This window comes from Aspergillus stella-maris (genome assembly GCF_047715825.1).
Source record: "Aspergillus stella-maris strain CBS 113639 unplaced genomic scaffold BDV14scaffold_28, whole genome shotgun sequence".
NCBI classification, from domain to species: domain Eukaryota; kingdom Fungi; phylum Ascomycota; class Eurotiomycetes; order Eurotiales; family Aspergillaceae; genus Aspergillus; species Aspergillus stella-maris.
The window spans coordinates 285,599-311,349 of record NW_027396822.1 but is presented as its reverse complement, the minus strand read 5'-3'; the positions used below and the strand labels follow the sequence as shown (position 1 = coordinate 311,349).

The 25,751-nt window shown below is 51.7% G+C and overlaps 11 protein-coding genes and 1 non-coding gene across 12 annotated transcripts; 5 read left to right on the top strand and 7 right to left on the bottom strand.

Annotated features, from left to right (window-relative positions):
- Positions 1 to 1,741: 1,741 nt before the first annotated feature.
- Positions 1,742 to 2,660, bottom strand: BDV14DRAFT_62572 (GrpB family protein). The gene has a single exon (XM_073777174.1). The coding sequence runs from the start codon at positions 2,523 to 2,525 to the stop codon at positions 1,869 to 1,871; it is 657 nt and encodes a 218-aa protein (XP_073628058.1). The 5' UTR covers positions 2,526 to 2,660; the 3' UTR covers positions 1,742 to 1,868.
- Positions 2,661 to 3,145: 485 nt separating this feature from the next.
- gua1 (GMP synthase (glutamine-hydrolyzing)) lies at positions 3,146 to 5,245 on the top strand. Its single transcript, XM_073768777.1, has 4 exons — positions 3,146 to 3,393; positions 3,451 to 3,938; positions 3,992 to 4,675; positions 4,734 to 5,245. The coding sequence occupies exons 1-4, from the start codon at positions 3,329 to 3,331 to the stop codon at positions 5,096 to 5,098; spliced, it is 1,602 nt and encodes a 533-aa protein (XP_073628057.1). The 5' UTR covers positions 3,146 to 3,328; the 3' UTR covers positions 5,099 to 5,245.
- A 243-nt stretch (positions 5,246 to 5,488) lies between these two features.
- BDV14DRAFT_t85 lies at positions 5,489 to 5,581 on the bottom strand. Its single transcript has one exon. It is a non-coding gene; the product is annotated as a tRNA-Asp (tRNA).
- A 340-nt stretch (positions 5,582 to 5,921) lies between these two features.
- On the bottom strand, positions 5,922 to 6,985 carry BDV14DRAFT_189887 (SDR family NAD(P)-dependent oxidoreductase; the record flags this gene model as incomplete). The annotated part of the gene is made up of 4 exons (XM_073771263.1): positions 5,922 to 6,092; positions 6,189 to 6,361; positions 6,489 to 6,886; positions 6,954 to 6,985. The coding sequence occupies 4 exons, from the start codon at positions 6,983 to 6,985 to the stop codon at positions 5,922 to 5,924; spliced, it is 774 nt and encodes a 257-aa protein (XP_073628056.1).
- Positions 6,986 to 7,562: 577 nt separating this feature from the next.
- BDV14DRAFT_200353 (cupin domain-containing protein) lies at positions 7,563 to 7,955 on the top strand (the record flags this gene model as incomplete). Its single annotated transcript, XM_073773495.1, has 1 exon — positions 7,563 to 7,955. One exon carries the CDS (start codon positions 7,563 to 7,565, stop codon positions 7,953 to 7,955), a length of 393 nt encoding a protein of 130 aa, XP_073628055.1.
- Positions 7,956 to 8,605: 650 nt separating this feature from the next.
- Positions 8,606 to 10,370, top strand: BDV14DRAFT_200352 (MDR family MFS transporter; the record flags this gene model as incomplete). Its single annotated transcript, XM_073773494.1, has 3 exons — positions 8,606 to 8,746; positions 8,808 to 10,172; positions 10,230 to 10,370. 3 exons carry the CDS (start codon positions 8,606 to 8,608, stop codon positions 10,368 to 10,370), a joined length of 1,647 nt encoding a protein of 548 aa, XP_073628054.1.
- Positions 10,371 to 10,833: 463 nt separating this feature from the next.
- Positions 10,834 to 13,246, bottom strand: BDV14DRAFT_173714 (phosphatidyl synthase). The gene has a single exon (XM_073768776.1). It carries the CDS (start codon positions 13,194 to 13,196, stop codon positions 11,448 to 11,450), a length of 1,749 nt encoding a protein of 582 aa, XP_073628053.1. The 5' UTR covers positions 13,197 to 13,246; the 3' UTR covers positions 10,834 to 11,447.
- A 488-nt stretch (positions 13,247 to 13,734) lies between these two features.
- Positions 13,735 to 15,338, top strand: gldB (putative glycerol dehydrogenase (GldB)). Its single transcript, XM_073768775.1, has 2 exons — positions 13,735 to 14,471; positions 14,524 to 15,338. The coding sequence occupies exons 1-2, from the start codon at positions 14,064 to 14,066 to the stop codon at positions 15,091 to 15,093; spliced, it is 978 nt and encodes a 325-aa protein (XP_073628052.1). The 5' UTR covers positions 13,735 to 14,063; the 3' UTR covers positions 15,094 to 15,338.
- Positions 15,339 to 17,837: 2,499 nt separating this feature from the next.
- Positions 17,838 to 20,202, bottom strand: BDV14DRAFT_189883 (uncharacterized protein; the record flags this gene model as incomplete). The annotated part of the gene is made up of 3 exons (XM_073771262.1): positions 17,838 to 19,480; positions 19,548 to 19,921; positions 20,162 to 20,202. 3 exons carry the CDS (start codon positions 20,200 to 20,202, stop codon positions 17,838 to 17,840), a joined length of 2,058 nt encoding a protein of 685 aa, XP_073628051.1.
- A 492-nt stretch (positions 20,203 to 20,694) lies between these two features.
- On the bottom strand, positions 20,695 to 21,534 carry BDV14DRAFT_62434 (uncharacterized protein). Its single transcript, XM_073777173.1, has 3 exons — positions 21,437 to 21,534; positions 20,996 to 21,325; positions 20,695 to 20,894 (listed from the first exon to the last, which is right to left on the bottom strand). The coding sequence occupies exons 1-3, from the start codon at positions 21,444 to 21,446 to the stop codon at positions 20,842 to 20,844; spliced, it is 393 nt and encodes a 130-aa protein (XP_073628050.1). The 5' UTR covers positions 21,447 to 21,534; the 3' UTR covers positions 20,695 to 20,841.
- Positions 21,535 to 22,012: 478 nt separating this feature from the next.
- On the top strand, positions 22,013 to 23,193 carry BDV14DRAFT_62416 (uncharacterized protein). The gene is made up of 2 exons (XM_073777172.1): positions 22,013 to 22,145; positions 22,206 to 23,193. Exons 1-2 carry the CDS (start codon positions 22,114 to 22,116, stop codon positions 22,825 to 22,827), a joined length of 654 nt encoding a protein of 217 aa, XP_073628049.1. The 5' UTR covers positions 22,013 to 22,113; the 3' UTR covers positions 22,828 to 23,193.
- Positions 22,880 to 25,602, bottom strand: BDV14DRAFT_62391 (glutathione S-transferase family protein). The gene is made up of 7 exons (XM_073777171.1): positions 24,966 to 25,602; positions 24,205 to 24,895; positions 23,827 to 23,942; positions 23,574 to 23,751; positions 23,436 to 23,519; positions 23,042 to 23,387; positions 22,880 to 22,994 (listed from the first exon to the last, which is right to left on the bottom strand). The coding sequence occupies exons 1-7, from the start codon at positions 25,145 to 25,147 to the stop codon at positions 22,933 to 22,935; spliced, it is 1,659 nt and encodes a 552-aa protein (XP_073628048.1). The 5' UTR covers positions 25,148 to 25,602; the 3' UTR covers positions 22,880 to 22,932.
- Between the last annotated feature and the right edge of the window lie 149 nt (positions 25,603 to 25,751).

Below are 25,751 nucleotides of genomic sequence, written 5' to 3'. Positions count from 1 at the left end.
AACGAGTGGTATACTTCTGTCAAACCCCGAGCGATCTTGCGTAGTTCATCGCTGCAGGTTCAAGCATCTGAACTAGCGCCGCCCATCACAACGGTGATTTGACCCGGTCCTACCCCAGTCTTTGCTTTTTCTTCTATTTTAATTGAACAGTTGAACTCTTGAAACAACTAATTGGGCTGAACGCCACTTTGGACAGTAGTTCTCCCAGCAATAACTTGTCAGATGATGACCGCCAACTCAGGAATGCCAGGTGTGAAGCCTTAGAGTGTTGATGCTGGCGGATCGTCACTTGCATTCTATGACATAATGAAAAACCGCCTCCGCAGCCCCCGTGACTTGAAGCTGTCAGAGCACCTGCCTTGGCGTATTCCGCATACACCCCTGTACTGAAACTTTGCCCTACCGGAACTCTTGCCCAGCTTTTCCTCGGTGGTAATTGCTGTCTGGGGGTATTTTTATAAGTAGGATCATCTTATATACTGATCTCTACCTCTATCCCACTCATAATCTGTATGCGACAGAAATAGCAAGTTTGTCTACTCCTTCCATGAATACAGTTATGTACCGGAAATACGCAGAGGCGAATTCCTTACCTAACAGTTACTACATTCCCGCCGCCAGAGAGCTGAGCGGGGACCCGTGACCGTGCGGAGGCAGTGAGTGGCTGTCTGCCAGCGTCTGCAAGGTTCCGGCTTCGGATTCGTCTCCTTGACCTTCCCCGGAATGCATGATCAGCGTCTTTGCGTCTACTCCAGCGCACATGGGAAGACCTTCAATCTGGCTGGGTCCAGATCTTCCAGAATCTCCGACTACCGCGTCAATCCGACTCGGCAGGGCCTCCGAAGGTCCTCTAGTCGGCACTTCGACGTCACAGCTGACAGGGGGTCGCTTCCCCGTGGAAAAGCTCTCGGGTATGAGTCGTGGCGACAAGCGGTAAACAAGGGACCATTTGCCAAGGAAGATCATATTGTCCTAGAGTCTTGGTATGCATCTCACCATTTGGCTTTCCAATTCCACGATCTGGGTCGGAGCACATGGCCAGGAGCTCCGACTTCGACGCTGAAATGAAATGGTCGCGGACATACTGCCATAATTCGTCTAACACACTAACTATACCACCTAGTCTATATTAATATCGACTGCAGATGCCTCCATCCCACTTCTTGTTCATTGGTCCAACGTGAGTTCTTCTTTGTCATGGCATCTCACACCTCGAAACAGGACGACTCAACGCCATCTTCGTTGAGAGTGAGCCAATCTATTACGCCATATTGTTCTTTCATCATACAAGGCTGATTTATTTCGGACATTGGATGACGGATTGGAGGGACAACGAAGCGCTTCCCCTCGCATGGCTATTCCCCCTCACATGATCCAATCCTAGGATATCCGATGTGCTCAACTCGGCAAAATTATCCCCATAAACTACGATGTACAAAGCAAACCTTCCTTGAGGTTCTTATTAAGTTCAACCCAAGGCTGCAGCTCCCCGCATTCTTCGTCCTTGCGCCAGCGAAACGAAACACTCGCTGCGCCCAAACTAGATCCACTGCTTTCTTGGAAACGAGAGCGCACGACCCAATGAATAACGGTAGATATACTAGCAATCAATAGCTGTCACTTGGCGTTTATGCCTAGCTACGAAATATCGTCACCAATTCGCATTTGGATTCCTTGCATGCTCGATGAGCGAGAACTGGTTGCACTGATACTTCAGCCTGTGAGCCCTTGTTTTTGATGTGACGTCTGGGCGAGAATCAAGGCGCTACAGTGCGACAAAAGCATAAGATCCATGCCTGAAACGGTGAGCCGGTTTGCGCCTTTGCGGTAATAGGGAAGCCGCGAGCTTTAGATCCGTGAAAGCAGTCCTATACGCTCTTTCCGAGATCCTTCAACAGCCCATGCTCCCGATAAATCTTCTTCAAAATGTCCCTAATAACCGGCTCCTTCCGATCAGTATACCCCTGAACGGTCTCCTCACGTTCCCTCGCCTCTCCCGCCGCCCTCCGTTTCGCATCCGCATACAAGTCCCTATCCGTTTGATTGTTCGGGTTTCTCAACCAATCCCTGAATAGCCTATGACGTATGGCCTCCGGACTCCCAGGCCCGAAAACATGCAAATTAGCATAATGCGGTTGTTCGAGTCCAAAAAAGCGATGCTGGTGCCACTTCGGCTCGCGGTGTAAGAACTGGAACCCCGCATTTTCGAGCGCGGGGACGTAAGTTTGCTCGGCTTCGGGGTCGGATACGACGATATCAATGTCGATTACTGCCTTTGCGGGGAGGTTGGGCACGCTTGTGCTTCCTACGTGCTGGATGTAGAGGAGATTGTCACTTGAGTTGAACTTGGAGAACGCGGCCTTAATGAGTGCTTCAAGTTCTGCGAATTTGAGGGGCCAGGTTGGGTCTGCTTCGACAATCTCGATGCGTTTCTGGGGGCGTGTAGAGACGACTTCTATGTCTGCGGGGTCGTAGGGGATGTGTTGGATTATGTCTGGGTTGAGGGGTGTAGAAGGTGATGCCATTTCTAGATTATGGTATTCTAAGGTGACCTTGAAGACGGTAGATATTATCGAGAACAGTGTATATTGGGTAAGTGTCACTGCTTTTTATGTTTCGGGAAGACGAGTTCGAGGTTGCGTTTCCAGCTGCATGGCGTGCTGCTTGATTCCTATTCTGTTTAGCGCTTATGCGTTGAGTACGAGGGCCCTAAAAGGTCACTTCTCGCGGTTCCGAGATGAGAAGCTCTCCTAGCGGCAATTCCCCCGTAAGATTGAATCACGTTTCCATACCTATAAGAGTATCAAGCTCAGAACACTCTTGCCGCATCCGGGCGGGCAGCAAAGCAGAGCACATGATAGGGCTGAGTACTGCCTTGAGGCGGGTCGAGACTGCGACTCTGGACCATAGGACACCCTTAGGTTCTACCATCAGCTCCAACTGTGACATACTTCATCCGAAGACAACAGAGTAGACTTAACACAAGATGAGATCTCAATCTCCAACCGCCACATCGGCGCCAGATCTTATCAGATAAGATCTCCAGCCCCTCACTCTTATCATGTGAGCGGTGAGCAGCCCCGCCAATGGATCCTATCCCGTGCGGCAGAATAAGTTACTCATACTTTTTTTTTCTCTTCTCCGGTCTTGCTCCGGTCTTCTTATCGGTCGACTCTGGTTTTGGTTTCCTGGGCAGGTACTCCTTTCAGGGCGCGGCTCAATCTATATCTTCTCTTTTTCTGTCTGATCTTTAGACTCTCTGGTACTCATTGACCGGTGTGCACCCGACAATCTTCGAATCGAGTCACATCTCTACCCCACCATCACAATGGCCGACGCGATCCCTCACAACACGTTCGACACGATTCTCGTGTTGGACTTTGGGTCCCAATAGTATGTCGTCCGATTATATCTTGAGAGTGAAGTCGAAAGCTAATGGCGAACGTCCAGCACCCACCTCATCACCCGCCGTCTCCGCGAAATCAATGTCTACTCCGAGATGCTCCCCTGCACCCAGAAGCTGGCCGACCTAGGTTGGAAGCCCAAGGGTATCATTCTTTCCGGTGGTCCCTACTCTGTCTACGAGGAGGGCTCCCCTCACGCCGACCCTGCCTTTTTCGAACTCGGCGTCCCCATTCTCGGAATCTGCTACGGTCTCCAGGAACTCGCTCACCGTCTGCACGCCGACAATGTCGTTGCTGGAACTGCTAGAGAATACGGTCACGCCGACCTGAAGGCTAAGCAGTTTGGTGGTCACGTCGACAAGCTCTTTGAGGATATCAAGGGTGATATGACCGTCTGGATGTCCCACGGTGACAAGCTCAAGAACCTGCCTGAGGGATTCCACACTATTGGTACCACCCAGAACTCAGAGTACGCCGCTATTGCGCACAAGTCGGATCCCATCTATGGAATTCAGTTCCACCCTGAGGTTACCCGTGAGTCTTCCCATTCCACTAGATTCGAGTTGCTAGGTGCTAACGGTATAAAGACACTCCCCAGGGTGGCCAACTTCTGAAGAACTTCGCTGTCGGTATCTGCGGTGCTGAGCAGAAGTGGACTATGGCCGAGTTCATCGGTCAAGAGATTGCCCGTATCCGCCAGCTCGTCGGTCCTGACGGCCAAGTCCTCGGTGCCGTCAGCGGTGGTGTCGACTCCACCGTTGCCGCCAAGCTCATGACAGAAGCCATCGGCGACCGCTTCCACGCCGTGCTAGTCGACAACGGCTGCCTGCGCCTGAACGAGTCCGAGAAGGTCCAGGAAGTCCTTGAGAGACAGCTCGGCATCAACCTAACAGTCGTCGACGCCAGCGAGGAGTTCCTCGCCGGTCTCAAGGGCGTCGACGACCCCGAGAAGAAGCGCAAGTTCATCGGCGGAAAATTCATTGACGTCTTCGAGGAGGAGGCCAAGAAGATCGAGGCCAAGAGCAACGGCAAGGTCGAGTGGTTCCTCCAGGGTACTCTCTACCCTGACGTGATCGAGTCCATCTCCTTCAAGGGTCCCTCCCAGACCATCAAAACCCACCACAACGTCGGCGGTATCGCTGAGCGCCTCATGCGCGGCCACGGCCTCAAGCTCATCGAGCCCCTCCGCGAGCTCTTCAAGGACGAAGTCCGCCAGCTCGGTCGCCAGCTCAACATCTCCCCTGAACTCGTTGGCCGCCACCCTTTCCCTGGTACGTATATTTCCAACCAACCCCTTATCTCAATCTTTATTAATAAATAAATGCTCAGGCCCCGGCATCGCCATCCGCGTTCTCGGCGAAGTCACAAAAGAAAAGGTCGAGATGGCCCGCAAGGCAGACCACATCTTCATCACCATGATCCGCGAGGCCGGCATCTACGACGAGATCGGCCAGGCCTATGCAGCCCTTGACCCGTCCCGCGCCGTCGGCGTCATGGGCGACAAGCGCGTCTACGCGAACATCATCCTGCTCCGCGCCATCTCGACAAAGGACTTTATGACTGCTACTCCTTACCCATTCACTTACGAGTTCCTGTCCAAGGTTTCCACGAGAATTGTCAATGAGGTTGAGGGTGTTTGCCGTGTCTGCTATGATTACACGAGTAAGCCTCCGGGTACTATTGAGATGGAGTAGATGTTGGAACTCGGATGGAAGGGATTTGGTGAGGAAGAGTGTTGGAACGGGGTATAGAAAAAGTTTTAGATAGCTTGGTGTTTTGACTTATTTAGCTTTATAGTTATGTTTACGAAGATAAGATATATCTGATTATGAATGCAGCCTTTTACTTTTATTTTCTTGTCCATCTATGAATCTTCACCTCTCTGACAAGCTGGATTTGAAGCCTTATGTCCGACCCATGGCTAAAGCCTACCTCTTCTATCATACCTATGCCCTATCTATCCTGCTACACTGCGCGTATACCTCCCGGAACTTTCCCTACAACCGAACAACACAAAAATCCTAAGCCGGATAAAAAGTAGTACCCACTGGCCAAAAAAACAAAATCAAAAGCAAAAAAGAATCCTCCCCGACTGGGAGTCGAACCCAGGTCTCCCGCGCTTGTTCCTCTTAATGAGGATTGACAAGCGGAAATCATGACCGTTAGACCATCGAGGATTGATTGTTGAAAGATGTTGCGATATTTGACAATATATCCGTAAACCATAATTCTCATTGTTCAATCCATGAGCCCTACCTTCTTGATTTGTTGATAATATAGGATATGCAGAGATTTTCGATCGAAAGGAAAGATATAATTGGGCCCTTCAAAGAGAACTTCCTCTTTTTATGACCTTTCGAGTCTTACCTGGGGCGACCATGTGAAAGTCTTCTTCCCATTATATGTAGTCGAGCTACGTCCTATGGAATTTCATACCCCCGTGCCCCCGCCCCCAATTGAACAACCAGACAAACCCTCTTGTAACAGTAGAGCCCCCAATCACCTAGAGGATAATTACTAGCATGAATACTCCATTCCACCTGAAACAGCAAGCTGTTGACAGGTAATCATACTCGCTCGATCACTGCACAGGAATACCACGGCCTGAGCCACTTCAGCCGGGACCCCCCAGCGCTTGATGGGGATTGTCTCGATCAGCGCTTCGTAGTTTGCGCCGCGTTGGATGGACTGATCCGTTACTGTTGCAATATAAGGAATCAGTCTTCTCCGACTTGTCTGTCCGCTGGACGGTATAGAGGGTAGACCAGCGACAATGATACTTACGGGGGGGGTCTTCACAAAACCCGGCAGGACAGAATTCACTCGAATCCCGTCCTCTGCGTAGGCTACTGCGTCTGTCCGTGTTATTCCCAATACCCCGGCTTTGGTGGCTGAGTATGCGCCGACAGTCGGGTGCGTTATGAGGCCGAAAACAGAGGAGATATTGACTATTGCACCTCGCTGGGGCGGTGCGCCGGTCCTGTAGGCGTGAACTCGGTAGGTATACCACTCCTCGCACTGCCTCCCATACCCAAATCACAAACTGACTAGCAGAGAACAGGAGATCATACCTCATAACGAGACCTTTCTCCTGCCTCATCATCTGCCTCAATTCCACGCGCTGACACAACCACACCCCCCTCAAATTAACATCCACAACATCATCCCAGTCCTCCGTAGCCAGCAAATGCGTCTTGGTCCTCACCCGACTCGTAATACCCGCATTATTAACACAGTAATGGACTGCGCCGAATCGTTTCACGCCCTCGACAATCATCTCCTCGACTTGCTTTTCGGACGAGACGTCGCAGTTGACGAGACATGTCTGAATAGCGGGGTTGATGGCGTATAGTGACTGCGCTGCTTCGGAAAGGGCTTCGTAGTAGATGTCGCTTAGGATTAGGCGGGTTACGCCTTCTTCGATGAAGACGCGCGCGCAGGCTAGGCCTATGCCTGAGGCGGCGCCGGTGATTAGGGCTACGCTGGAGAGTAGTTTAGTAGGTGGGTATTGGTAGGTAGGTGGTATCATTTTTGTGGGGGGTGACGAACCCTGGCATGTTTGGAGATGGAGCTTGAGTCATTGCTGATTGGGTTGATTCTGGTGATTAGCTACCATACTAATGTACGCAAAGTCTATGGGTATCTGAATGCTGATGGCTAGTAAGTAGTCCTCAGTTTCTTCAATATGCCCATATCGAAGCCAATACTGGATAACTGCGGAGACGCCTGTCTTCCCCGCCTGGAAGCAGCCGAGGATAACTACCTGGGCAGCTGCGAGCTGTGCTGGCACAGACAGGGATGCTTACGGCGGGGTAGGCACTAGGTAGTCATAAGCATCTTGCATGAATAATTGGAGAAGGATCAAGGCTTGGCTATGCTTGTTACTTTGTAGAGTAAGTACAGACGCTGAATTGTGGTTCAGTGGGGGTATAATGCAATTATGGTCCAATAGATTTAAAGGCATAAGATGACAGGCACAGCACGGAGATAACGCCATTTTATAGATCTTGACGATCTTGATGACTGGAGTTAGATATACTTAAAGCATCTAGCTTCCCATCCCATTTACACCCACACCCACACCAATCCACCATCACAATATACCATCTATTCCAACCTCTTATCCAAAAATCCAACCTCCACGCCCATCCCACCAGAATGTCAACTCCCTCATCAACAGTCCTCCCAATCCAGCAAACCCAAACCCCAACCGCAACCTTCACGGGCGACGTCTACCTCTCGCCCCTCTCCGTCTCCCCCAGCGCCTCCATCGCAAACGTAACATTCACCCCCTGCGCCCGCACCCACTGGCACACGCATATCGGCGGACAAGTGATTAAGGTGCTCTCCGGGACCGGCTGGATCTGCGATAAGGGCGGAAAGGCGAGACGGATCAAAGCGGGGGATGTTATTTGGGCGAGTCCTGGGACGACGCACTGGCATGGGGCTGATGAGGGGAGTATAATGAGTCATTTTGTGGTGGGGATTGGGGGGACGGAGTGGTTGGATAGGGTTACAGATGAGGAGTATTTGGAGAGGGAGGGGAGTTGAGGGTTTGCGAGTTGGTTGGCTGGGGTGTTTGGAGGGTCTTATGGTGCTGGTTAGGGGGGGAGGTGGTTGAGTCTGGAGTGTTGCTTCTGCATCTGGAGGGGGTTGACGAGTGTCTTTGTCTTCCAGTTTACCTGGTTATTCGCTGAGCATAGGTCAAGCGTTGTCTGGTGTACTGGGGTAGGGTGTTATATATCAAAGGATAGAACACCAAATGGTTGATAGTCTAGAAATTGAGCCATTTGACTAAAATGGGGTTGTCAGGGTTGTGTTAGCCCTAAGTAGCGGTGCGAAGGTCATACTTCTCGATGGCAACGGATGGTTTGACTGCTACAATGACCAGAAATCTAGCCCATGCCTTGAACAAACAAAGAAGAAGAACTAGCCTCCCGTACTGTAAAAAGATCTGTCGAGACTTCAATGAAGTATGACATCCCGAGTCGGAATCGGGATCGGAATCGGAGTCGGGGTCAAATAAGGAGGTATTTTTCTATTGCTGTGATGCTTCAGGGAGTAATTATCAAGCCCCTGATACCCGCGGCGGGTGTCTAAACTGGATATCAATACAGCTGGCTCTACTGAGACACGTTCCCACATCGTTGTGTTCATTCTCGTTCCTCGTCTCCGCTGTATCAGGACTTTATTCACCAAACATGGACTTCAAGGACGACAACAAGGACGTCCGAGATGACATACTAAAAGACTCTGTTTCCGGGATCAAGCTCTACAGTATTCTGTCTGGCATCATGATCGCGACTATTCTGATCTCGCTTGATACCTCTATCATCGCCACTGTTTGTCCATCCCGAGTCAAATGTTCTGAGACATAGATCTCGATACTCACCAGCCTTCCAGGCAATCCCCGCTATCACGAGCCAATTCAACTCCGCAGACGACATCGCATGGTACGGCGCCGCGTACCCCCTAACCATGTCCGCCCTACAACCTCTCAGCGGCAAAATCGCAATGATATTCTCCCTACGAGCATCCTACCTCACCTTCTTCGCTATCTTCCTCCTCGGCTCAGCACTATGCGGCGCAGCAAAATCCTCAAACATGTTTATTGTCGGGCGTGCGGTGGCAGGGATCGGAGGTGCGGGCGTTGTATCTAGTGGACTGTCAGTCATTGCTCTCGTCACTCCAGCCGCACAACGTCCCTTGTTCACGGGCCTTGTCACGTCGCTTTATGCGGTTGGTTCTGTGATTGCGCCTCTTCTTGGTGGTGCTTTTACGAGTAACGTCTCGTGGAGGTGGTGCTTTTATATCAACCTTCCTGCTGGGGCGGTCACTGTGACTACATTGCTGCTCTTCTTTCAGCCGCCGAAGAGAGATGTCCAGTCGACAAACATATGGCAAAAAGTCAAACAACTCGATCTACTCGGCTGCGCGATCTTCGTTTCCTCAATCATAATGGTATTCCTTGCCCTCCAATGGGGAGGAAAAGACTACGCCTGGAATTCCGCTACAATAATCGGTCTCTTCTGCGGATTCGGGGTATTAATACTCACTTTTATTCTGTGGGAACTACACAAGGGCGAGGACGCAATGATCCCATTCAAGCTTTTGAACGGGCGCTCTGTAATACTCAGCACAATCTTCGCTTTCCTATTCATGGGCTCGTTCATCGTCCCCGTTTATTATCTCCCGGAGTGGTTCCAGATAGTTCAAGATGTTAGCCCCATGCGCAGCGGCGTCATGCTCCTCCCCTCAGTGACGACTCAGGTCTTCGGCGCTATTGTATCGGGCGTGCTGGCGAAGCGAGTTAAGTACTACAACCCCTGGTTCTTTCTTGGGTCGAGCATGTTATGTATCGCCTGCGGGCTATACACGACATTCGAAGCCGCCAATACCGCCCCCGGCAAATGGATAGGGTTCCAGATCATTCAGGGACTAGGTTGCGGATTTGGGGCGCAAATGGCACTACTCACCGTGCAGAATGTACTAATGAAGTGCGGAAGACCTGAGATTATACCGGTGGGGATATCGACTGTGTTGTTTGCGCAGTACTTTGGGAGTTCGGTTATGCAGGCTATTAGTGGTTCTATATTTCATAATAAGCTTGTTGACGGGCTGTCATCTCAGGCGCACTTAAGCGAGACAGATGTATCGCTTCTTCTTCGTGCTGGGAATCTAGAAGTCAGGAAAACGGCTCTGGAAATTCTTCCTGATCGTGTTGACTCTATTATTGGCGCCTACAATGATGCTATTACGTCGATTTTTGTGAGTTGTTTTAACCTCGTTCATACTCTGAGATATACCAAGCTAACTGACTCATAGTACCTGGCAATCGCTACAAGTGCACTGGCATTCGTGCTATCGACTGGTATCGAGTGGACAAACATCGCACCAGATAACCAGAAGTCTGAGGTACAAACAGAGAAGAGCTCCCAACAACCCAGCAGCGAGCCAAAACCTTGATGAAAGGCTCCCTGTTGAAACCGAAACCGGCTGGCTACCTTGCTCAGGTCAAGTCATCTGCTCCATAACTAGACTTCACCTTTGAGTTATTGTCTCAGCCACGTCCATTCTTTTCTTTTCATTACCCTATCTTCTATTGTCAATCTAGACTAGTCTTGTAATAACTGCTCCAAATCCCATTCCACCTGTCCAATGCCATTGTCTACCATGACTAGTTGATTGGTAAATCGTTAATTAGTAGAATGGTTACTTGTACTTGTAGGTACTACCCAGATACAGAGAATAAGCAAATACCGAGCAAGCCCGGTCATGCATCAGTATCACATTCACGGGTCCATCACGCGGACATTCGCATCCAAGTTCCAAAATGGATGGGACAAGGTTAAGGTTAACGAATCCGGTTTGTGGCTACAAATTACTTTACGCAAAGCCGGTGTGCACTGTGCAGACGACAGAGAAGCTATGGTACTTTATTTGTTTGGTTACCAGCAGTGGACTTGGTTCCATGGTGCGAACACGAACGTCAACTTGTCAAACCAGATTGATGGGATCCATGGGACCCGTAACATCATCATATGGCGTCATGACTGGTTTGCGATACGGTAGGTGTACAGATTAGGTGGAAGAAAAGAATCAAGAAATGATTTGGTCTATTGTAATTGCTGAAATCTGATTGAATGATGAATGATGAAATCAGGATAGTCTATATGCTCGTTTAAATCGTAAAACATAAAAGATGTGACAGTGGAGATGGAAACAGATGTAGTAGAAATGTAGACGAGATGAAAAAGAGTCTGTCCAATTCTTTATACCTGTATCGTCATCACATCGTTTCCAAAAGGAAAAATGGTCAAAAATGAAGAAGAGAAGCCCAGAGGACTGACATCAGCCCGGGGACATTGGTATCAGAAAATCCAACCCAAAAAGAAAACCAAAAGTACTGTATGCTTGTCCGTCTAGCGGCAAAACAGAGACATGATATGGTTAACGACCGAGGAACGCCAATTTTTTTTTGATAATGGAGGAGTCATCCAATGTTGATCATGTAATTGTAGTTGTGATTGTAGGGCGAAGAGTTTATTCGACAGCAGAGGAGTCGTTCTTGCCGCCGTGCAAGACAGGGTTGACCTTGGGGTTCCACTTGAACTTGAACTCTTGGCCGAGCTCCTTGCGGACAGCAGCCTTGACGGCCTCAAGCACATTGGGGAAGACACCAAAGTTGGCGGGGTTGTGGTCGTCGTTGTCGCCGCCCTGGAAGACACCGGTGCGGACAAGGCAGGTGTTCCAGCCGTGCATGTTTCCACCGCAAATGTCAGAGGCCGGGTTGTCACCGACCATGTAGACGTTCTGGGGGAGCTTGTTCTCGTTGTGGATCTGCTCCATCCAGGACTTGAGGACCTCATCGGCGTACTTGTAGGTGGCCTCTTCGGGCTTGCCGTAGACGACACGCTCGAGGTCGTGGCCGGTCAGAGCCTTGTACTGGGCTTCGATGGAGATACGGTAGAGACCTTGGGTGAGACGGGGAGGTCCCTTGTGGTCGGTAGGGAAGACCAAGTCGCCCTGGGAGAAGTAGATGGGGATGCGGTTGGCGACGGGGTCCTTGGAGCGGGTGAGCATCTGGCCATCCTCGGAGAGGAGGAGGTCCATGATGATCTGGAAGTCGGTCTGGTAGTCGCGGGAGTCGGCGAAGACGAGGATGGCGTCGAACTTGATCTTGGAGAAGTCGCGGGGCTTGGCCTCGGCGCGGTCCTCCTCTGTAAAAGATCTCCAGGGGGAGACTGTGGGGTCCCAGGCGAGGACGTCCTTGGGGTGGATGACGTTCTTGAAGCCGTAGTTCTCGGCGACTTCACGGATCTTCTGGCCCTCACCACCGCAAACAAGGACGGTGTCGTAGTATTCAGACAGAGCCTGCATGGGGGTGTGGGACTGGATGAACTGGTCGGTAGAGATGGGGCAGTCGAGAACCTCGGAGAGCTGCTCGCAACGGGCAGACTCGGTCTTACCACCACCGTTGGTCAAGAGGATGTAAGGAATCTTGATACCGAGCTCGTTGTCACCGTTGAGCATCTTCAGAGCCTCCTTGGCCTCCTCAATGGGCTCGTTTCCGTGAGCCAAGACACCGTCAATGTCGAAGGCAAAGGCCATGTTCTTAGCGGCGGCAACCTTCTCCTTGGACATGTCCTGGACCTGAGAGGCCAGGATATCGCGGGAGACGCCAGCGGCATCAGATGTGACAACGGAGGAGAGGCGGGAGACGCGGGGGGAGCGAGGAATGGGGAGAGAAGTTCCAAAGGAATTGCGAGAGCCGCGGCGGTCTCGAGTTGAGGGAGACAAGCTCAGGTTGTGCATGAAGGCAGCGGCATCGCTGATGGAGCTTCTGGTGGCGGGGACCTCGACGGTGTTGCCGGAGTCATTGGGAATGGGCAGCGAGCCAGCCATGCTGCCGCGGTCTCTGGGAGAGCGCGGGTTGGCAGGCGAGGCCTCGACGGCGAAGTCAGCATCGTCGAAGCGAGGCATTGTGAGGATGAGTGGTTGAAGGTATTGAAGGTGAGATAAGAGGAGTGTATAGAGATAGGATGGAGGAGGTGATGGAGGAGAAAGAGGACAGGTGGTTGAACAGAGAAAAAAAAAGTGTGAGATAAGAAACAATGGAAGTGACAAAGGAGGGACAGCGATAGTTAATAAATAACAGCTCGAGCGTGGCGGGCGAATGGGAGAGGTCGCTGGTGGTGTCGATGCTGGACGTTCCCTTGTGCAGCCTTCAGTTATCCAGGGCTCCACCACTTGTATCATCATCGAATTCCTCGCAATTCGCGCCATCATCATTAGCAGCTGCTTATCCACTCCCTGCGAGGGCGCCCGGTTCCAGTGGACAGGTAATTTACATTGTTTGTAACTGGTTTCTGGTTTCTAACAAATGTTATGAAGTTCTATTCCTTTCTTTCTGTATCTTGATATCCCTCGACAACCACCAATTCCACCCCTTTTACAAACTTCAAATAGACGACAAGCTGCAAACAGCCAGCTCCTTATCAGCTACAGGCAGAATATTTCGAAAGCTCAGCGTCTTTCAAAAATACAAACTCGCAGCAGAAATCCTCTGGCCCGCATGTAGCAAAAAAGAATTGTGATTGGCCAGGACTGAGGGCAGCGGAGCTCTATGCAGGTCCTCATTGGCTAGAATGGGATTCCTCCGGTGGGCCAGCCTCAGATCGAAGCCACGAGTGGAGCCGCGAAGATCCCGCAGTGATGTCATTGAAATACCAATACAGCATTACCAGAGAGAGGTAGAAATGGCCTCATCTATACTTCATGGCGGGGCTACTGTTTCTTGTGTTTGTGCCAGCTGTTTCCAGCTCTTTCACCTGCTGGACAGCAGTATAAGAAGAGAAGAGGAAGCCCGTTATAGAAATCTACTAGCTTAAACAATAACATCACTTCTTATAGACCTGTTAAGCTTCAGCGCTGGAACCTGGCGAAATTGGACTTGCTCTTAAGACCCCGCGGCGACCCCTCCAACCGACCAGCAATAACAGCGAACCCCACCAGCTCACTGCCTTCGTCATACCTCGACTGCTGCCCTCGGCCACTTCTTCTCTGCCCTTCTTCTAGCCGGCGCCCCTCATTTCTCTTCTTTCTCTCTTCTCTCCTCTCAATTGCTCATCGCATTACACCTACTGTCACACTATCACAATGTCTAACGGAAAGACCTTCAAGCTCAGCAACGGCGTCACCATCCCCGCCGTCGGCTTCGGTACCTTTGCCAGCGAGGGCGCCAAGGGCGAGACTTACGCTGCTGTCACCAAGGCCCTCGAGACCGGCTACAGACACTTGGACTGCGCCTGGTACTACCTGAACGAGGACGAGGTCGGTGATGCTCTGCAGGACTTCCTGAAGAAGAACCCCTCCGTCAAGCGCGAGGACATCTTCATCTGCACCAAGGTCTGGAACCACCTGCACCGTCCTGAGGACGTGCAGTGGTCCTTCGAGGACTCTCTCAAGAAGTTCAAGACCGACTACATTGACCTGTTCCTTGTTCACTGGCCCATTGCCGCTGAGAAGGACGGTCAGGAAAAGCCCAAGATTGGCCCCGACGGCAAGGTATGCGCCAATTAACCAGAGACAGTTATTCTGTATGCTAACGTGAAAACAGTACGTGATCCTCAAGGACCTCACAGAGAACCCCCGCCCAACCTGGGAAGCCATGGAGAAGCTCTACAAGTCCGGCAAGGCCCGCGCCATCGGTGTCTCCAACTGGACTATCGAGGGCCTCGAGAAGCTCCTCGAGTACGCAGAGGTCAAGCCGCACCTCAACCAGATCGAGATCCACCCCTTCCTCCCCAACACCGAGCTTGTCGACTACTGCTTCAAGCACGGCATCATGCCCGAGGCCTACTCCCCGCTCGGCTCGCAAAACCAGGTCCCCACAACCGGCGAGCGTGTCTCGGAGAACAAGACCCTCAACGACATCGCCAACAAGGGCGGCAATACGCTCGCTCAGGTTCTCATCGCCTGGGGTCTGCGCCGCGGATACGTTGTCCTGCCTAAGAGCTCTAACCCCGCGCGCATTGAGAGCAACTTCAAGAGCATTGAGTTGTCTGATGCGGACTACGAGGCTGTGAACAAGGTTGCTGAGGGCCGTCACTTCCGCTTCGTTAACATGAAGGATACCTTCGGTTATGACGTTTGGCCTGAAGAGACTGCCAAGAACCTCTCTGCTTAAGGTGTTTCTTGAGCTATGACTATATTTTGGATGGTTGGTAGGGAACTAGAGTTGGATTGGAAGCTTCGTCGTCATGTTATGCAGGTTGGTTTGCGGTTCCCTGCGACTTGGTGACATATACCCCTACCAAGCGCAGAAGAACAGCAAACCAAGCGAAGCGCAGCCAAACGACTGTTAAACGAATCTCATGTTGTATCTAAACGAAGATAAAGAAGACAAAAGAATGGGATAGATGAGACATCTAACAAATTACATTAAACCTCGTACCTCCGAAGTACCTTTCTGTATCTCAGTTACACAGCCCCCCCAAAACCACCCCGTAACAGCCATACAAGCTTGACTCCGTACCTAACGCAACGAATAATTCGACACCGAATCCAACCTAGCCCCTGCCATGCCATGCCATGCCACTATGCCACTATGCCATGCCACCTTCCCTGACTCCCATCCAACTACCATCCCAGCGTGGATACGAACCGCAGCAGCGGAGGACAGTCCTCCAGCAAGAAAGACAATGACGTAACTCCGCTCGGAAAAACACGGAGCCCACCAGCACCGGTGGGCAAATGCAGTTGCGCTAGTCCGCTTCGGTAACAAGGCGGGATCCACCGCGCAGCCCTAATTCTGCTCTTGCTTTGTTAGTGCTGCGGTTTGGGTGGCTGTTGTATCAGGGTGGTGGGGGTGTGTTGGATGTCTGGGACGTGAGATATTTATTGAGATATTTATTGTTGACTTTCAGGTGTTGGCTGAGTGGTTGTGTTAGCTGTATGGTCTCATCCATTGTGGAGAGGCGTTGCAGTGCTAGACAACGTTGTTTGCAAATAATGGAGAGTGTTTCGTATCTAGATACGGATATGGTGAGTGTATGTTTCTCGGACATGCCTCGGGGAATTCAGGAGGTGTTTACTTCCATGGTGAGATGAATCAAGTTGTACCTCAAGTCCTCGACGCATAGAGTAAGTCGCGCGAGAGCACAAGCAAACTGCAGACATAGTCTGTAATCAATACCAAGCCAGGATTGCAGACCCTGTCCATATGTCAGATAATATAAAGCCGCTGGTTATGTCTGGCAGATAGCTAGCTGGGAAACTAGCAGTAGCCGATGCTTTACCCCGCGGAATCAGGGATATGCGCCATGAACGCCTCGTACTTTGAAATGCAAGCCACTGCCTGTGCTCAATTCCATGGTCTTCAAAGGGCTGTTGGGTTGGAGCTCTGCGCAGCTCAGCTCAGCTTCATAATGCAAGATTACCTACCGTGTCTGTCAAGGCGGACAAAGCAACAGCAACATTTGCGATAGCAATAATCACAGGCAAATATCCAAAATACTGAATACGACTCTACCCGACAACAATTCGCTTGCCTTCCAGAAACAAAGTAGGCAAACCTTCCCTAAGTCCAACCCCGCGGTATACCATTGGCCCGTTGGTAGAAGAACAACGGGATAACCTCGTCGATCGCGGTGATCGTCGTGGGTTCCAATTCGCGGCTGCAACCGCGGGTGATTACGTAGGGAGCAGTGTCTACAAATTTCGCGTTGTAGTATAGCCGTATAGACGAGATGTCGTTGATAGCAAACTTACTAGTGAGGATACTTGGGAATGGTATGGAGTCCGGAGTATGCATGGAAACCTACTATTCTGTACACTGGCGTCATTGTGCAGCGACTAGAGATATTTTCTGCAGTGCGGTTGCAGTCTGTAAGAATGGTCTGCTTATACTAATGCAGCTATCTGGAGTCGGACTCGGGTGGTCGCCCGAGATTATGCCGCGCTAATTGGTGGTGGGATGCCAGAGACCAAAGAGAAGAAGACAGAGTAGGTATCGTAGACGGCTGACAGAAAGAGTGGGACTCCGGGCGCCGAAGGAAAGTGGTATGCAGGACGGGAGAATAGACTCTTGTGGCAGGTTATTTGCTTCCGCTGCTTTGTTTTGATAGTGGCTTGCTTTTTTCTTTTGCTGCTAGAACACGACTCCACGGTTCAAGCCACAGCCGTAGTCACGATGTGACGATGCATACTCCGTATCCCCTAGCGACGGAGTACATTAGTTCTGTGTGGCTTTTGCGGGGTTCTCATAGTATAGCGATAAGGTGAAAAAAAGCAATCACAACCTCCGATGAGGTCGAGTTATTCTATGCAAGCAATGGTGTATACACAAAAGCCGGAAGTAACTACAGCACGAGACGAGGATACGGCATACCTGTACTCTGTATTTATAGACACTCAGAATGCAGTGCTCAAGCCCACATCCCTGGCCATAACCCGGTATCAAAACCTTGTTTCTACACCTCTTATCCTTCGGCGTCTGAGCGTCCTCGTCACGGTCTTTGTTCCTGCAGATTTTACTTGCTACCTTGTATATTCCAGGGATTACCGTTGATCAACGGTACAACAAAGCGTGGACGACTATGATTGCTGGACATGGACATCCGTGCGCTTTGACGCGGTTTCTTATCTTTGAGCTCAGGGCCTAGGTTCTGAGTGGTTGACCTAAAGGCTGCATTGAAGAGAGAACGATAACATAGTATGGTATGCATTCGAGTAAATTGAGTTGATGCGATGAACATAACCAGCGATCGGTATCATAATAAGCAAGCGAGCAAAATGTACATGCGCATGAAGTAAAGCATATCCCAACGCCGATACCATCCATACCAGACGCCTTCAATGTACTGATTAGTAGTGGTAATATGTACTCCGTATAAAGACTCAAAACAATCAGGACGTATGGGTATAAAAAAACTAAGCACGACGAACTCTCCGCGGCATCGGCGTTGAGCCCGCGTTAACCTTCAGCAGGCTCGTCTTTACCGAGCGACCACCGCTCAGCAATGAGGGTACATCGTCGGCACCCTTAGCAACAGGGGTAGGAACCTTGGAAGGCGTCTTTGTAACAGGCTTGGGCGACTTGGGCGTCAACTTCTTGCGCGACGCGATCTGGGTCTGGCTTTGGCCTGTGGTGGTAGGCGATGGCGGCGACGACGACGCTACGTCGCTTGCGTCGATGGTGGTGGGCGCAAGTGGTTTGGGTGGTCCTAGCCGTCGCACACGCCGCGTGCGAGTTGCAGTGGGCGATGCAGTAGTCGGTGCGGCTGCAGCTGCAGTCTTTTCGACGGGGCCACCAGTCTTGAGGGCCGATGTCGTCGCCGGAGGGCGACTACTGGCTGCCCTTTTTTTGTCGGCGGCCTTTGCTGGCACGACCGGCTTGGCTATTGTGGTTGGGCCTCGGGAGAGCTCGTCTTCGCTGCTTTCACCCTCATATTCAACAAGGCGGTCGTCGTTCCAGGTGACGCATTTCTTGGGTTTGCCGGTCTTTCGGGCATTTTCGTCGGTCGTAGGGCTGGAATCTGGGGTCTGACGAGCCAAGCCCTGTAGTGTGTATTTCGGGTGCAGGGAATTGCCCTTGTTCTGCTTGGTGTTGCGTCGAGTTTGCAAGGCCAGTTCTTGTGCCTCTGTTCGCTGGAGAAAGACAAACTCGTTGCCCCTGGCGCGACGGAGGGAAAGTGCTGTGCGGAACCCAGTCGGTGCCGCTGCTCTCTGGAGACCTCTTGTTCGCGTGCTTCGACGGGCGACTGGACTTCCAGAATTATCCTCTTCCTTTTCAGGTTTGGATGGCGACTTTGCGGGCGATGGGGAATTCGCATCGAGGGCCTCGAGCACACGACGCTCAGGAGTAGGGATCTCCACAAAGACCTGATGCTGGGGTGGCTGCACCGACTCAAGCTCTTCCTCTTTCCGTTCCTCCACCTCTTCAGGGTCCGCAGCAATGACCGTAGCCGCCTCGGCCTCTGCAGCCGCTTTAGCTTCGCGTTTGGCCTTGGCCTTGGACAGAAAGTTGTTCAGCAAAGCAGTGTCCTCTCCATCTAGAGAGCTGCGCAATGCCGATCGAACAAGAGTCGACTCTTGCTCAGCTGTTAACTCTTCTGGCTCTACCGGGACAGCCATCGTATCCGAATCTTCCGCACTCGTTGTAAGCTTAGCTACGTCCGATCGCACCTGTTGGTCGGCTTCCGCCGCTACATCCAAGGTTTCGTCATGGTCGGTCGCAGCTGCGCTGTCTTCAACGTCCGTAGAAGTCAGGCAACGAACTTCATCCTGGTCGGCCCCATCGGGGGATTTTATGTTCGCGATCACCCCACGCGGTTCGCTTGGTAGGTCGACAGCCTCACCAGGTAGCACGTCGGGATAGGCTGCCTCAATTTCAGAGAGGGCCGGGGTAGGAGTCGGGGATTCGCCGGTTTTCTCAGGGTCCTGCATGGTTCTGCTGCCGATTGACGTGGTCCCACCCGGAGCGTCCCCGATCTCGGCCATCTCATCATCCTCCTCGTCTTGCGGGTCATCGGCAATCATGTGTTCACTGATGTGCGTAGTTGTAGGGATTTTACCTAATATCAAGTCAGCCAACCATTGCTTTGCGCGGACAAGGCAAACAAATGCTAGCGTTGTACATACGTCGCTTCCGCGAGACCTCCGACTCCCATTTCGTTTCGAGAAAAGACCGGCTTCGCCCGGTTGAGTTTCCAGCGCTGTCATCCTCTTCAGCGTGGGTATGACCCGCAAGACACTGTCGCTTGATGCCGCGCGAGTATTCCGTGTTTCGGCTCGTGTTGATTTCGAGAAGCAGCGCGCTTTCCTTCAGGCCGCTAGGGTCGGGCGCGATCAACTGCTGCAGCGCCTTCATACTGTTGAAAGAAGACCTGAAGCGCTTCCAGACTTTTCGCGGCTTGGACCGTGCGAGGTACGATGTTGACGGTTTGCGATCCCATACGCGCGGGGCGTTGGACGTTTTGACGGGTGTAAAGTGAATCTCGGTTTCTCCCGCGCGACTGCAGATCGGACACTGGTCAGTAAGACCCTCATGAAGAAATCTTGATTTTGAAGTTTGAAAGAAATCGCATTTTGTTCGGTCGCGTGGGACAAAACGGGATAAGTATGTCCAGGAAGATAGGAGTAAAAGGGGTTCTTCTTCCTGCCCCTGACAGTGACAGCGACGTGCCGCAGTTCATCTCTCCAATTTGAAAGGAATGCTCGGATATCGAAAGAGAAAGGTAGGCAATAGCACTTACCATGATTGCATGTGCGGCGGAAGCGAATTGGCCAGCTCCATCTTGTCGACGCGCGGAATGCTCGTCGCGTGATGGCGGAAGGAGAAAGAATGTGGGACGCTGGAAAGATGATTCTCCGATAAGATATATAGATGCCTGAATGATACGAAGCAAGCTATAGTGTAAGATGGATGAAGGGTACCGCGGGGTTGCGGAGAGCAGTGGCGCGTTGAAGAAAGCAGTCTATGAATCTCGTTTGAGGTTTGATGTTGTTGGCGGAGGTGAGGCGGTCCGTTGCCCTGCCAACAGCCACTCAACGGTGATCTGCGACACGACTCAGGGTGTAGAGAAGCAAGGTTATTGGCTGCTGAAATGAGCTTATTCGATGGGGTTAATGATGTCTTCATACGAGGATCTGTTCGTTGATCATGGAATGGTGCTGTAGCCGGTACACCACAGAGATCTATAGCTCCCCATCTGGTGGTCAAAACTGAATAACACTTAGCCTTTAGAGCGATGATCGGCAAAGCAACAGAAGTGGATGGTCGTGGCAATATATTCCTATTTTTCTTGTACCGGATAACCAGATTTTATGCCACATGATGATCATATCTCATGAATCGTTCAATATGAAATCCGACGCATCTCAGTGAGACCCGTCATTAAAAGCAACTCCCAAACGCCATACTATGCCGTCATTCTCAACCCAACTTCTCATTCATATCGCGCACATCGAACGGATCTCCGAATTCATCTAGACGTCATTAGCACCAAGTCACCTTCACCCTCAACCAACCATCAGAGCACACTCGAAAGGGCAACCAATCGCTGAAGATAAGCACAGAGACCACTCACCAAGATTAAAATCCAAATCAACCACAAACTCCATCGCCCGCTGATACTCCTCCTCAGCCCGTTTATTCATCCACGATGCCCCAGGCTGCTGTGCCGCATCCGTCCCTGACCATCCGCCCTCAGGACCAGTACCTGTCGCCGACGAGTCTAAATCGCCCATCCCGGTTGATACTTGAGTCTGTGAGCCCGGCGGGGAGAGCTCCGAGGCGCCGCCGTTGAACTGTGCGCTGGGGTTTGTAGTTTGCGTGGGGGTGCGGGCCCCGGCGTCGATGTCGGAGAGGGAGTGTGATGATTCGGGAGAGGAGGCCATTTGGGAGTCGCCGTCTGGATCTGTTGGAGATGTTAGTAGAGCTTGGATGGGATAGAGATGTTCCTGGATGGTGTTGAGGGGAATGCGGGGGATAAGGTGGTGTTAGGTAATATTGTAGATGGAGAACGAACCTGTAGCCATGATGAAGGATAGAAATCGATAGGTAGGTAGATTTAAAGGACAGACAGGCGGTATTATGAGAGAGTGATAAGTGTAGTGTAGCTCTCGTTGATGAATGAAGTACTGACAAGGTACCTCCGGAGCCCGAGGTGCGGCATCTTAACTAAGCAGGCCAACTCTTCCGCCAAACTCTCGGGCATTCAGGCCCTTCTTTCTCCTGCCAATTCTCTGCTGAGCACCAGGAACATCCCTCGACTAGACCTCGACTTATACAGCGCGTTCGGCATTTGGAGCCTTTCTTTCTTTCTTTTTTTTTTTTTTTTTGGGCCTATATAATACACTGGGAACTACGACCCCTGAACTGTCTTTGTACAATCACTCGTTATACCGACATCGCATTGCCGATTTCCGATTTTTCTGCCAATTCTTTTTTACCGACTCGACCTACACCACGCCATGAGCGCAACGAAGGCTTCAATGGGTGATGCCTGGGAGGATGATTGGGAATCGCAGGCTGATGTTGGCTATCCCTCTGATAAATACGGTTATTATTCTTGCGCGACAATCATACGGTATACTAACCTGAGCGATTTGTTCTCCCCAGAAACTAGACAGCGAACCCACCCCGCCTCCACCGGAAAAGAAGGTCTCGTCCAAGGTGACCAAGGCCCAGCGCCGCGCTCAGCAGATGGAGTTTAATCGGCAATTATGGGCTGAAGCGTATGTTTACCATATATCCTATATACTAACTCGACCTAACTCTCTTTCTCGGTGACGCAGTGAAAGCCCGCAAACATTCCACTTCTACGAAGCAAGCTCCGACGTCCCTCTGAAGCAAGAATTCAAACCTACAGTCACAGTGCTCAGCCGGAACCCGCAGATCGCAACGAGGCAATCTACCTCTGGTGCTGCGGCTGGATTGGGTCGTCTAGACCTAAACGCCGACGAGTCGGACGACGAGAAGCCGCCGGAGCCTACGCCCGAAGAACGACAAGCTATGGCGCTGAAGAATCGAGAAGAGAAGCAGAGGAAATATGAGGAGGTTCGGGAACGGTTATTTGGGACGCCGTCGGCCCCGACTTCGGGGGCTTCGTCGCCGAGGAGTGAGACGCCTCCTAGGGCGGAGACGAGGGGAAAGGGACGCGGACGGGGGAATGGAAGGGATAATAACAACAACAACCGCGACAGGAGAGACCAGTCTAACGCTTCTGGGAAGACGAAGCAGCTGTATGATCCGGGGTCTCCGTCTAGGCCGAATTCATCTTATGGGAGACGAGACTGGCAGCAGGGGGGTGATCGAAGTGAACAGTCGCAGTCACCGCGCCAGCCAATTCGCAACCCTCGGGGGCCGGACAGTACGGGCAGGGGCGGGTTCAAACCTCGGGGAGGAAAGACGAGCTAAACTACGGAAACATTTGTCTGTGATTTCAACTTGATCGTGGGACATCATGAGATTCTTGCAGCTTCTATATGAGCTGGCGAAATATTTGCCGGTGAAATACTGGAACTATGGCAATCCCTTCCCAGAGTTGATTGCATTTGCCAGCTGCGAAGTGTTGGGGCGGTTCTCTGGCATAGTGTCAGCTTTATCAAACGCCGTGATGGAGCTTACATACCAGCATAGCGCTCATAGCTATCAAGGTACAAATCCGGCAAGCTTGTCGTCGCCTTGATCGCCTCGTTCTCCTCAAGCGCATCGACCCAAGCGCCCCATCGACTGCCCGGCTCGGCATCCGGCCAGCCACGGTACGGCTTCAACACACGATTCAAACGGACAATCCAGGGCGCAATCTGGACATCCACGAATGAGATGTTCCGTCCGAGGAAAAACGGCCCTTTCGGATCCGCAGCGTCAATCAGTGTGTTGAATGAGTTGTGCAACTCCTGCGCGTTCTCAATCTGCTTCTGCTGGTCCTGTTCTTGCAGGACGCGGTAGAAGCTGGGCACAATGTGCCGGTTTACCTGCGCTTGTCAGCACGAACGTACGAGTCCAACTTCCAAAGTCCTTACAAAGTCCGCCCACAGCCGACAATGAGCTCGTGCCTTTGCGTCACCAGGCGGAAGAAGAGGAGGGTCGACATTTAGATCCTCGAGCTGCGTCACGTTAGCTTCAATTCCAAGGGCCCAACTGATATGAGAAAAACCCACATATTCCATCAAAACCGAACTCTCATACGACCCCCAATCTCCATGCCGCAGCGCCGGCACCAACCCTCTTGGATTAACATCCAGCAACGACTGCGGCTTTTGGTACGGATCGACCTCGATATACTGATACGGGATGTTCTTGAGCTCGAGAGCTATCCAGACGCGCTGTACAAACGGGCTGCAGGAATTGGACGTAGTCAGCCACTGCAAGAAACATTGGTAATTGCCCAAGGATGACAACAGCAACACTCACCAAAAGCAACTCCCATATAACTTCAACTCTTCCTCCTTGGAGTGATTCGCGACCGTTTCGGCCGCGGACCCGGAGGCCTTGGTGTGGTAACTTTTCGGGGCGGACATTGTCCTAGTCTTTTGTGTTCTATTAGAATATTGATGAGATAGACCCAATGATAGTAATATAATGTGAGAAACAATGGGAACAATGCGAATAAGTGTCGAAGGATAAAGCCCAAAGCTCAAGCTCAAAACCTCTGATAAGCATTGCAAAGCGGGGAAGAGAACTTGAGGAGGTACCTATCACCGCAAAGTGACGTAACCCTCCTCACCCTTAATCGCAATCGCAATCGAACTCTCAAGGAAAGCAGATAAATAATAAGTCAAAGCAACTCACCGAAGAACCAGCCGCCCTCTTCCGCTCTTTCGCCTCCTTGAGCAGATATCTCTGCACACTATTCTTCTTCACGCGATCGCTTTCCTCAAGCGTATGTCTATGTCCACCGCTAACACCATCGTTCTTCCCATTCGCGCCGTTCCCGTTTACGCGCTGGATCGTGAAGAAGCGGTTGCCATCGAAGCCGGGGTGGCCTTCTGGGAGGGGTGGGTTGGGCGTTAGGATGCCGAAGGGCTGGTTTTCTGTGCCGCCGGCAGCAGGAGCAGAAGGCGCGCTGTTGGAGGCTGAGGCTGAGGTAGGGAATTGGAGGATGTTGTTCACGCTCGGTAGGGAGTCCGTGGAGAGAGGGCTATCCATGCCGACGCCCATGCCAGCACCTGCACCAGGCGAGAAAGACATCGGGATCCCCTGCTGCTGATCCTGCTCGCCCTCCATCCCGGCTCCCGTCCCATTGAACCCCCCCGCATACCCCGGAAAATACTCCGTAATCTTAATCTTCACATCGCATAGATCCCTCTGCCTCGCCGTCCTCTTGCGCTTCTTCTTATTCGGGTCATCGGATTTAGGCGTCCCCGGTGGTCGACCCTTCAATCGACAATCCCAGTAATGCGAGACGAGCGGTTTGCGCTTATAGTGCTGCGTTGAGCGGTGGGAGTAGATGTTGTCGATGTGTGGGAGGTAGGTTCGGAATCTGTATAGGATAACATCAACGTCAATGAGGTGTCGCAAGGTGGGCGCATTATATGACGGGCGAAACGTACTGTTCCTCGCTCATGACGATCATCTCGTCGACGCTGAAGAGGCGCTCGCGCCAGGCTTCTAGATCAGGCGGGTCAATTATGGATGCGAGATCGCGGAGGTAGCCGTTTTCTTTGGAGGAGAAGATGGATTCATTGTTCGATGGAGAGTGTGGTTGAGGTTGTTCGGTGGGCAGAGAGGGCATAGGCTATCGTCACAGCGTTAGCTACAAGGACTTGCTGATTTTTAGGCTCAATGGCAGGGAAAGCTAGGCATGCTAAGTAACTCACCATCAACCCCCCATATGGATCCCCATGTTGCAGCGATCGCTCCGCCTGGTGAGCCTGATGCTGATGCTGATGTTGGTGTTGAGGCGGATGGGCATGACTATGCACATGCTGCTGAAGCGCATAATCGTCGAAATCCGCAACGGCAGATTGCAATGGCTGGAGCGAACGAGCTTCAACGTCGAGTTGGTGCTGGTGGTCTTCCGCGCTATGTTGGTGCTTCACGCTTGTAGCTAGGTTTGACGCGTTCTCTGCAACGGAGGATAGGGATGGTTGGAGGGGTCGAAGAGGGTCTAGAGAGCGGAGATCTAGATCGTCCATTGTAGAATGAACCCAATGGGCGCTGTTTGGGTGTTTATGGGCTGGATCGTGAGCTCCGAGGAATGGACGCTGCTTTTAAGGGAGCTCGGTGGGAAAGGCGGGGGGTTGAAGCGGCGTGACTTGATCGGTTTTTAGGCTGCAAGGCAGCGTTTCTTGTCGTAGCTTGTCCACTGGGGGAACCTGAACTCCACGATGAGAAGA